The 12,059-nt window shown below is 36.7% G+C and overlaps 1 protein-coding gene across 2 annotated transcripts in view; it reads left to right on the forward strand.

Annotated features, from left to right (window-relative positions):
- The window catches only part of LOC120625388 (hemicentin-1-like), a 44,423-nt gene that overhangs the window by 24,151 nt on the left and 8,213 nt on the right, over positions 1 to 12,059 (forward strand). For both annotated transcript variants that reach the window (XM_039892428.1, XM_039892430.1), the window contains exons 30-39: positions 581 to 734; positions 2,385 to 2,502; positions 2,955 to 3,165; positions 3,752 to 3,971; positions 5,135 to 5,440; positions 5,773 to 5,951; positions 6,315 to 6,542; positions 7,575 to 7,737; positions 8,004 to 8,120; positions 9,477 to 9,571. In XM_039892428.1, coding sequence (XP_039748362.1) covers positions 581 to 734; positions 2,385 to 2,502; positions 2,955 to 3,165; positions 3,752 to 3,971; positions 5,135 to 5,440; positions 5,773 to 5,951; positions 6,315 to 6,542; positions 7,575 to 7,737; positions 8,004 to 8,120; positions 9,477 to 9,571 — 1,791 coding nt within the window. The remainder of the gene's footprint in view (positions 1 to 580; positions 735 to 2,384; positions 2,503 to 2,954; positions 3,166 to 3,751; positions 3,972 to 5,134; positions 5,441 to 5,772; positions 5,952 to 6,314; positions 6,543 to 7,574; positions 7,738 to 8,003; positions 8,121 to 9,476; positions 9,572 to 12,059) is intronic.

A 12,059-nucleotide genomic window follows, 5' to 3' on the forward strand; every position in this document is an offset into this window, starting at 1 on the left:
CGACCTGCACTGCGCGTAGTGGCCCATTCTGAGATTAAACCGTAGTCCTGTAGTGATCCGGATTTTTTTTTATTCCACTACAAGTTAGCCCTCGATTGCAATCTCACCTGGTGGTAAGTGATGATACAGTCTAAGATGGTAGCGTGCTAACCTGTTGGGAGTATGGTAGTCTTACCCCCTAATCGGTTTCTACGCGACATGGCACGGGAACACTAAATCGCTTTGCGGCACGTCTTTCGCGGGAGGGTGGTAACTAGCCACGACCAAAGCTTCTCACAAACCAGAAAAAATTGCGCCTGGGAGTCGTCAAAATGTGATGCTGATTTAGATGCTATTGATGCCATTCTGTTGTACATACCTACTTCTCGACACTAAACTAAATTTACATCGCTAAAAATAGATCTATCCTTTTCTATAGGAAACATTGTGAAAAGGATAGCTAGTGCTATCCTTTCCTTTCTTAGACATGTTTCTAAACTAAGCCAAATAGCTTAGTGTGATTTTTTATTCACAACAGAATCGGTAGTATTCTCGTTGGGATTTAATATAAATAAAATTAAATATTATTTTACATTTGCAGACGAAATGGCTGTTCAACTCCAAACTATTACTCGGAGAAGACAAAGATGTGTTAAAATTATCCAACATGAATTTAAGACACAGTGGCCTTTACAAATGTATCGCTAGTAATAATCATGCGATGAGGCATAAACAGTTTAGTTTAAGTGTTTTGGGTGTGTATTGATCTTGAAAGTATGATTTTTCTGTCTTCATCTCAATTAATTATAAGTTGCGATGCATGCATGCATGCAGACAGAAGGCTTATGGTGCCAGCCGCGAAATGCATTTATCTATGGTTCAAAGCTCGACTATTGATAAATAAGCCTTCTCGTTCATAGAAAACAAGAATTAAAAGCTCAGACCCTAATCACTTGCCCTATGCAAGCTCTAATGATTATTTATTTATTTAAACATCTTTATTGCGTAATAAAGGAGAAATTACAAATATAGTTAAACAAAAAATTAAAAGCAAAAGGCGACCTTATCACTTAAAGTGATCTCTGCCAGGTAACCTTACCGATAGTACACAATAAAACATGAGAGACGGGAAATCGCAATTAAAATAAACAATACATAAATTTACACACTTAAGTACATACTACTAATAACTAATATAATAAATTATTAAAAGAGATAAATAAAATAAGATATAAATAAATATATATATACAATAACAAATATTTTTATTTATTTTATATATTGATTATGTATCTCATGTTTGTAAAAATAACCAGGACTGGGCTACAAGCTACTACCAGGAACAATAGGTGACAGATCATGGAACGGTTAAAATATATCATGGGAGGTATTAAAGGGAGCAGGAGATATTAGTTGGGAAAGAATAATTCCATAAAATTCTACAAGAACCGTAGGTATGCTAACCCTATGATATGGCGAGTCAGGGCCGATATCAAATGGCTGAGAACTTTGTAGTTTTCAACAATGGGCCACTGGCAGAACTCAAATGATCAGAGCTCAAAATCTCTTGATCAATCTCGAAGATTGTGACGTGGGAGTTTATTTGGAGATGGACGCGTACGAAGCGCTTCGCATCTTCGTTTCTAATTCGCACCGCTAGGATCTGGAATGCTCTTCCAGCTTCCATTTTCCCCAGTTCTTACAACATTAGTACCTTCAAATCAAGAGTGAATAGGCATCTTCTAGGCAAGCGCGCTCCACCTTAGGCTGCATCATCGCTTACCATCAGGTGTGATTGCAGTCAAGCGCTCGTCTATAAATATAAAAAAAAAAAAAAAAAAAACTTGGACGCCAATGGTTCGTACAATTACTGCATACGACCCCAATAACCCCGATACTTCACAATGTTTTGCGTGACTGTATTTCAACTGCTAGAAAGGCAGTTCTTTGAATTTGTTAATTAGACCCAAGACATGAGTTAAACTTAGACCCTCCTATGTCAAAGCACAGGGCATACTGCTAGTGAACATGAAACAATATTGTATATAGTAGCGTATTTGTATGTTTATATGTTTGTATATATGTATGGAATATATTTTACATTTTTGTACATATCTTTAATATGTTATGTTTAGTATATACTCTGTTTTATGTTTTTTTTATGTTAATTTAGTTTTAAATAATATTTAATTATGTTTGTTGTACCACCTACCTATTTGTTATAACATTTTCTTGTATCCCTTTGGTTGCATGGAAGAGGTCGCTATTTAGCGATAAGGCCGCCAAATTGTACGTTCTACCTTATTGTATTTGTATCTCTGTAAATTTTCTCTGTGGTGTACAATAAAAGTGTATTCATTCATTCATTCATTCAATAATGCTGTATATGTGTCCTTGTTTTTTAGAACCTCCTTTCATATCTGATTACGAGGAACTGGAAGTTCAACTGCTGGCCGGCGTTAATGCCACTCTCGAATGTGACGCCAGAGGATCACCCAAACCTAACATTTCTTGGTCATTTAAGTGAGTTGTTTTATAGCATTTTATAACAAAACTTCTCAATTCATATATTATTGCTTCATTAATAGACCTATTAAACACTATTAAGCGATTATATGACTATTATTAAGCGTCGATAGCCTAGTGGTTAGTCTGAGAGGAGATATGAGCCCTACAGTGGGCCGGCAATGGGTTGACAATGGCGATGAAGATAAACGACACTTTTGATGTCACATTGCCACTTTAAACTATTTACATATCCAAGCTCCTTTACGAAATCCTGTATACTAGTATGGGACTTTTACTGACTGACTTCATATAATCATAGATCGAAATGATGGCATACTTTAATAAACGTTTCCCACTATAAAAGCCTATATTTTGTTGATAACATTAATTCTTTTTCTTGATTTAATCCCATGGAGTTATCACAAGATATCTTCTTCAAATATTTATTGAAACTTAAAATTTTACAGAAATACAAATTGGATAGCCAAGAATTATTCCCTTGTTTCCACAAACGTCAGCACTCAATCGGAAGGTACCTACCGATGTGAGGCGAGGAATAAAGCGGGAATCGCTCATTTGGTTTATCGAGTGAAGGTCGTGTTCGGTGCAAAGATAAACGATATTGTCGTGTATCAGGATGGAGTGGGGACAAATGTGGTGAAGAATTTGGAACTTGTGGTAAGTTTATGAAAACCTGGGTACCCCGGAGAGCAAAATAATGTTTTAACAGTTGTTTGATAGAAACTGGTTTCCTAGGATATTTAATAGTAAATTGCCCATATACGCAACGTATATTAATAAATAAATAAATAAATATTATACTACGATAACACACACATCGCATCGCAAGCGTAGCTTGTGTTATGAGTACTAAGATAGCTGATTAATATTTTTTTATGAATACAAAACAAATAAATACTTACAATTTACAGAAAAAAAAAAAAAATTTGAGACACTGAAAAACATTTCTGTTCATCACACAAACATTTTCGATTTGTAGGAATCGAACCCACGGCCTTCTACTCAGGAAGCAGGGTCGCTGCCCACTGCGCCAACCGGCTGACAAATTGATCTTAAACAATATTTTTTAAATATGTTACCATTTAAGTACTGGTCTGATTTGGATGAGGTTTTTTGCACTCAAAAGGTGTCAACTAGAGAGAATAGTCAAGTAGAGCTGATTCATCGTTCGTTTTACCTGGGAGAACTGCGTAATTTGTTTATATCGTGGGTGTTCATTTTAATTTCATTTTGTTCCTTGTAGCAAAGTAAAAACACTAGATTAGCATGCCGAGCATCTGGCAACCCGAAACCGACAATTCAATGGATCAGACATGGCAACACCGTAAGTGAAAACACTGACGGTATCAACTATGCAGATCTTATCTTAAACGATATAAGTGTAAGTCACGCAGGACCTTATTCATGTATTGCTTCCAATGAGGGAGGGATTGCAGAGAGGATTATAAAAGTTAATATTTTGGGTACGTATATTCTAATATCCTTTAAAGGAAATTGCATACAATTCTACAATAAACTACCAATTGACATCTTGGAGATGTCTCTTAAAAAGTACAAAGTTTGTATTAAACGTAAGCTTATAGAAAAGTCCTATTATAGTATAAAGGACTACGTAAACGATAAAAAAGCTTGGGTGTAAATTATTGCTCTAACCAGGTTGCTCTTCTAATAATTTAAAATGACATTGTGAGATGGTGAAAACAAAAAAAAAACACCCGGCTAAGTTTGTTGTGGGCTTCTTCTTAGACCAGGACGCGTTTGGAACCCTCGTAGCTTTAGTTTTAAGTTTACGAATGTGGTTATCGCCATCATCTCACTACCGTGTAATTCTTATGTACGCATCAAAAGTGCCACCTATGGGCCTACTTGAATAAAGATATTTTTGACTTTGACTATGACTATAGTTTAGTGTTTATTAAGATTATCAGCCTATTAACATCCCATTTCACAGGCCTCCTCTCTCATAGGACACCCTCCACTAGGTAGATCGACTAGACCCCCACTTGGATAGAAGCAGGCGTTACTTTGCGGAATTATATAGCGGATATACTCGTATTATTAAAATGAAGCTTAATTTGCTATATTTGTGCACAAAATAACAAAAGAATAAAAAAACACAGACAGAAGCAGTATACAAAAGGCTGCCTTATCGCTTAGTAGCGATCTCTGCCAGGCAACCTTGGGATAAGGAAAACAAAGGAAAACAGACTGTAGGATGTGCATAATTAAAAAATACATACTAATAACTATATACTTGAACTAGATTACACAAATAATATAAAATCTTTGTTGTATAGCAAATTAAACCGTCAGTTCCGGTTATCACCACTAATATGTCATGGTAATAATTAAAAACTCATTGACCTGCCAGGCATGACAAAAAGCCCAAAGAAAAAGTTGAACCTGCATTGAAGCAAGGTGCTGGGTCTATGCTTTAAACTGCATTTGGGCTACATTTTACCGCGGGATAGAATGAACTCATTTCATCGGAGCATTTTTGAACACAACTTTGGGAATGTTCTAGACAAGATTATTGGTACCACGGGAAACGGAAAAATAGAAATTTCCTTAATTGTTTCTAATTTTTAAACAATGCATGCTTCTAAAGAAATGCATGTGTTTCCAGAACCGCCACGCATCTTCCAAACACTTTTCCATAACGCAAACACAACACAAAATGTGCTGGAACTAGAAGTTATATCTGGGCAAGCATTCTACATGCACTGCCATCCATATGGGAATCCGCTGCCAGAAGTGTATTGGTTCAAAGACGGGCTGCCACTCAAATTATATGATGATACAATGGGTTCTAAGGAGTACGGTGAAGTAATAGTTTCCAAAAGTGCGAAACATGAGCAGTCGGGAAATTATACTTGCGTTGCGAGGAACAAAGTTGGTGAAACTAGTGTTGTATATTTGGTTGATGTTTTGGGTAAGTTAGTTGTTATCGTAAACTTAAATCTATTCCGTTTGATCTTCAGATTATAAGGCCTGATAGTGTGTCTGCATAAACAAAATTCTGTCGATAATATATAATTTATTTAAAATTAAAAAGTTAATAATTAATCATTTACGAAAAAATCCTAAAAAATGGATGAAGTCCACCTAAAGAAAGAAAATTAATTTTAACAGTTAGACTAAGTAAAATCTAAAGTACGCCCGATAGATTTCAGCCGTAGACCGTAATTATGATTTTTGATTCTTTAGAAAAGACTTTAACGCTATAAATTGAAGACATTTCTGGAATTGTGTTAATTATTTCAGTGCCCCCACCATTACAAAAAGACAACATAAAACAGGCGAACGCACTGCAAGGCACGATGTTGAATCTGACATGTCCAGCTGAAGGACGTCCCACGCCGTTCGTGATGTGGGTCAAACATCCTTACACAGAGATTGGCGAATCCGAGAGAATTCACTTGTTAAATGATAACTACACTTTGGTATGTATTAATAAATGAATAAAAATCTTAGGAATGTATTACTCGCTCCAAAAACTAGTTGCCATTTTGAGATGGTGATAAAGTATTCTTCTAGGCCAGGATTCAGTAACTATCAGGACAGAGCACGTTTGAAACACTCAAAGTTTAAGTTTTAAGTATATTTATCACCTAACAAAAATGGAACGAATATTTATAAACTCTACATAGTGTCTATGAATTTAATGAAAAAAGTGTGCTAAGGTTCAACTCCCGAAGTAATATGTATTCTTGATACTGCTGATTTAAATAGGAAAAAATTAACGTACTATTCGTTTAGCCATTACCGATTGAGGGTGGCACTTTATAGAAATATTTTTCCTACAGATAATACCAGACTCAGATGTATCCGACAGTGGTAAATACTCTTGCATCATGTCAAACAAAGTGGGGACTACAGAACTAGTATATGACGTGACTATAGAGAAACCTCCATCTATAGCGGGTAATATTGGTAACGATACGGCGGAAGACCATGTCGTACCGTTGAGAAGAAGTATTGTATTGAAGTGCGAGGTGGATGGACATCCTCAGCCAAAGATCACCTGGTTTAAGGTAACGCAAAGACTGTTTTAGATTATGTTTTCATGGGTTATAAAACACCATGGTTTTAGTAGTAGTAACTCTTCCGAGGAAGTACTTTCGCCATGCTTATTTCTGCCACAAGCAGCATTGTTGCAATACAGTGTTCCGGTGTGAAGGACGTGGTTGCTGGTGTAAAGGCACTTGGGGCTCAACATATCCTCAGGTAGACACGCTACAGGACGTGTACCTGGCATGCCCTGCGATGTTTACCTCTATTTAAAGGCTTAGGCGTTCCACTTACCGTTAGGTTAGGTTAGGTGGCCATCTGCTTTTTACGTCAATTAATTATTTAGTATAGAGATAGCTTGAATCCTGTAGGTCTAGCATGTGTGCCACAAGATAAATATCTCGACTCGTATTTCTTCTATAGCGACACAACTTAAGAAAAGTCGATCTCTACAAAATTTGGCATAGTGATAGCTTGAAATCGGTAGGGCTAGCATGTGTGCCACGAGATTACTATCTCTACCCATTACCGTATCTTTTATACGATGTGTAATTGAAAACCGAAATAATACTTTAGAGGCTTCAGAGGTACATTATTCACTGTCTCTGAGACTTATCTGTGAAACCAAACCCCTAATAGTTTTTGAGTTAACCATTTCAACAGATTTTACTAAAAGAAATCAGATAAAGCCCTAACATCACATGCAATAGTAAAACTTTATCAGGAACGCGTCGTAGCGTAGGTGCATAGTGCACGTTTCGGTCTTTTTTCTTCAATAGGGTCATAAGGTCCAATCAGCCGTCAAAGAATGCTTTGAATTAGTTTGTATGAAAAAATTAATATGCTTCAACAGTATTTCGTAATTCCGTTACACGTTGTATAGCGATTGACGAGACAATCGGTTGAAAAAATTGTCTCGTGGTGCGTATGCTAGCCTGGGAAAATACATCCACGATCCACAATCTGCCTTGAGCTGAACCGATACTATATAGGTGATTTTGGTAAACGGTTATTTGCAGGTTGACTATGTTAAGTTATTATTTGGTGATTTTCAGGATATCCAACAACTAAGCAACAGCCTGCCCAACATCCAGCGCGTGTTGGGCAACAGTTTGATAGGACTGTGGAGTGTCAACGTTGGGGACGCGGGCCAGTACATCTGTGTGGCAGAAAACGGTGTCGGCACTGCACACCGACGGTACAACATTGCTGTGCAAGGTATGATGATGAGGATATTCCAACGTGTTAATTTCCTCGTGCAACGAGTTTGCGAGGCCTGGCGGTTAGTCTAAGCCAGTCCCAACCTTATTGAGCCAACGGCGCACTTACATGTAAAGAAATTTATCACGCCGCCTGCGCCCTAACATAGTTAAAAAAGATAGGTACTTGTTCGTTAGGCAGATAGGCGCAAAAATAATACTCCTTATTACGTACTGTAATAGTTTGTACCGTAACGATTAAAAGTTCAATGTTAATGTTCCCAGTACCGGGAAAGTGGAGCACGTGGTCTGCGTGGAGTTACTGCAACGCTACTTGCGGCGCGGGCTACCAGCAACGCACTAGGCTGTGTCAGTACATCGGTGACAACAATCAAGTGATAGGTAAGGTTTACTTCTATGACCCAACTATTCAAGGACAGCTTTAACGCCTCTGCAACCCACAGTGTGAATAAAAATCGAAATAATACTTCAGAGGCTTTAGAGGTACATTATTTACTGTCTCTGAAACTTACCAGTGAAACCGAAACGCTTGTACGGGAGCTATCGTGATACGCTCGACCATAACAATACGAAGATCTTCCTCCGAGCGGGTGATCGTGCTCGATCGTGTTCTTCGTGAACACTTCGCTAGCGCGATGTAGGATTTTAGTAGCGCCATCTAGTTATGTAATGTGGAGACCGCCACACGCTAATAGTTTTTGAGTAAACCATTGCCATAGTTTTTACTGAAAGAAATCAAATACAGAATACTATATATAATATTTTTGTACATATCTTTAATATGTTATGTTTAATATGTACTTTGTAATATGTTTATTTCATGTTAATTTAGTTTAAATCCTAATATTTCACTAATGTTTGTTGTACCACCTACTAATTTCGTATAGCATTTTATTGTATGCCTTTGGTTGCCTGAAAGAGATCGCTATTTAGCGTTAAGGCCGCCAAATTGTACGTTCTACCTTATTGTGCTGTTGTATTTGTGTCTCTGTAAATTTTCTCTGTAGTGTACAATAAAAGTGTATTCATTCATTCACAGCTTATGTTAAAGAAAAATCAAGTGACACCTGTCACTTTGTTAGTTACTCGTCGCGTAGCGTAGGTACTATGCACGTGTCGGTCTTCTATCTTCAATAGGGTTGTCACACCTAAGTAAACACTTAGAAGGTTTTTTAGTTTGTATGGAAAAATAAATATGCTTCTTTTGACACGTTGCAGAATCAATACAACTAACTCCACTAAAATTAAAGTATGGAAAGTGAGCTAATTAAAATATGAGTAATTAATTAATATTTTGTTTTAAAACGACGGATGTTATAAGCTTGACGTGGGTGTATGTGTGTCTGTCTGTGGCGGCGTAGCACCCGAACGGATTAACCGATTTTAATTTTGTTTTTTTTTTTTTTTAAACGGTGAATAAGTCTAGAGTGCTCCAAGCTATTTTTCATGAAAATCTGTCCATGATAACCGCCAAATGGCAAATTACATTTTTTTTGCACTACTCCCTCAGTACGGATATTAAATGAAAGGGCTTGACTAGTAAAATAATGCACACTTTATTGAATGTCGGGGATTTATTTGATTTTAAATTTATATTTATTTGCTTCAGGCATCTAGGCTCTTAAATGAAACACATAAAATATAATGAGAATTTTAATGACAGCTTTTTTAAGATACACTTCTATCACATGTATTTTTTATTATCTGTATCACGTGTATATATCTTTTCAATTTTAGATAAAAACAGTCAGCCCGAAAAATTGATCCTGGACGAATCGGCTTGCAAGGGCCAGAGCAAAGACAGGCGGAAATGTAATATGCCACCGTGTGAGGTAAATAATTATTGTTTTATTGTTAGCTAAAATCCTATGTCAGTTTTTGTACCTATCGTCTAACATTTTTTTGTGAAGGTCTCGTTTAGCCCAATTTCGTTGTATGAGAAAAAAAAGAATGGTAATTGGAAAAAGAGAGCTAATGTATATCTATTTTTTATTCATTAGAAGTAAGTAGTCAAGTAGAAAAAACCCTTAACTGGAAAAATAGTCACGGGCCGGCTTGTTAGAGGTTATGGCTAATATATTAAACCCATTCTCCTAATCGGTTTCTGCGCGACATCGTCCCAGGACGCTAAATCGCCACGGTCAAAGCCGGACAAGAACAGATACAATTCAGAAATTATCAATTCCCAAACTTCTCCAGGGATCGATTCCAGGACCCTCACTTAAAATCAAGGTTGTCAAATGTCTAATAAGTTGCAATATTGTACGAACCCGTGAAGATCGTACATGGAAGCGTATTTATTTTCTATCTACTAAAAGAAGACTAACATTTTTAATTATTATCGAACACTGCATTTACCATTTTAAAGTAATAATTGACAGATGAAGCATATCGCCCACCTGATGGTAAGTGGAAGTCGCTTATAAACAGAGCAACACTTCACAGGGTATGTAAGGTGCGTCTTGCAACATGCCATGTCAACCATTTCTGAATTGTCTATCAATTTAAGGCGTTGTTATTAAGCTTCTGTAATTACACCGGCAACCACGCCTTTCAGACCAGACCGTATTGCAGCAATGTTCCTTAGCGGCAGAAATAAACATGGCGTTATTATACAATTGATGAGTTACTTAATGACAAGGTTGCTCGGCTCCGCTTTCATCTCTCACAAGATAGAAAAATGAATGTTAAAATGTAAAATGTAAAGTATTGATGTTGGAAAAGAGCAACTGCTGAGTTTCTTGCCGGCTTCTTCTCGGTAGAATCTGCCTTCCGAACCGGTGGTAGAGTCACTACACACGGACAGACTTGACGTTTCAAAAGTGCTTGTATAATAAAACAACCTAATGCGTTGACGAGTGACACTGACTACATTTTATTTTTAAAACAAAAAAACATGTCATGCAATAGTAACATATTGTGTAGATATAAGACCTTTAACACCCCTACTATATCTAACAATATGGAGGTATAAACAAAATATAATCTTTGAATACCTAATACATCCAAAAACTTATAATGTTTCACAGTACATAAAGCCTTCGTGAATACATCAGCTGGCATATCAGCTGTAGGCAAATACTTCACATTTACAATTTTATTTACTACACATTCTCTACAAAAGTGAAACTTAATGTCTATGTGTTTTGTACGCTTATGAATCATTGGATTCATAGTTAGCTTTTGAGCACTCTGATTATCGTTAAACAAATCAATTACACAACCAGATAAAGTGAAAAAATAACCTGTATATGACTTCCTATCTATAACATTTGCACCCCAATCTGCATCTACATATCCTTCTTATATTGAATTTACATCAGCAGTGTACTTCAAACCGTAATTTTTTGTATCTCAATAGACGCTTTACATATGCACAATGTTCAGTAGAATAGCAATTGTTAAATTGACTCAAAAATCCAACTGCATAAGTAATATCAGGCCTGGTTAGAACTGCTAAGTACATTAGACAACCAATAACTTGCTGATATGGTAGTATGCCTCACAACAGGAGAAAATGCTTCTGTATAGTCGTGCTACGTTACGCGCTAACTAAACGTGCACGAAACCGAACATTATTGTCACAATCATATTTTTTACGAAGCACCCACTTACACTGTACAACCCTACCATTTTGCGGACTATCACATAATTCCCACGCATCATTTTCTTTGAAACACTGTAGTTCTTCTTGCATGGCCAACATCCACTGATTCTTTTCTGGTCCTTTTAAAGCTTCCTTCAGTGTCAAACCTGCCCCATCATCATAGTTTTCAGCGCTTGCACAAAGATTTGACATACCATATCTCTCTGGTGGTTTCCGTGTTCGTCTGGGTCTGTCCATGAAATCTTCATTTTTACACTGAAGTATACTCTCTGAGTCTTCATAATCACTTGGAACATATTTTTTATCATTGACATCATCATAGGAATAATAATTTTCGCTGTTAGAGCTATCTTCAAGACTAGATGTTGATTCAAAACTTGTTACCTTCTGGCTTTGTTGTTCTGGTTTAACCTCATCCCCCACTGAAGCAACATTCTGGTTTTGAACTTGAATCATACATTCAGAATTGACTTCTGGCTCAATAATGACCACATCTCTACTTGTAAACACAGTCCTTGTTTCAGGATTGTAGACTCTGTATCCCTTTATGTTATCTGGGTATCCTGTAAGAATACATTTCACTGATTTCTTCTCCCATTTCTTACGCTTTTGTTTAGCAACATGTACCATGACAGTGCTACCAAATATCCTAATGTGACTGATATCTGGTTTTGTGCCAGTCCATAGTTCATATGGCGTTCTATTATCCAACG

This window comes from Pararge aegeria, chromosome 7, assembly GCF_905163445.1.
Source record: "Pararge aegeria chromosome 7, ilParAegt1.1, whole genome shotgun sequence".
NCBI lineage: Eukaryota > Metazoa > Arthropoda > Insecta > Lepidoptera > Nymphalidae > Pararge > Pararge aegeria.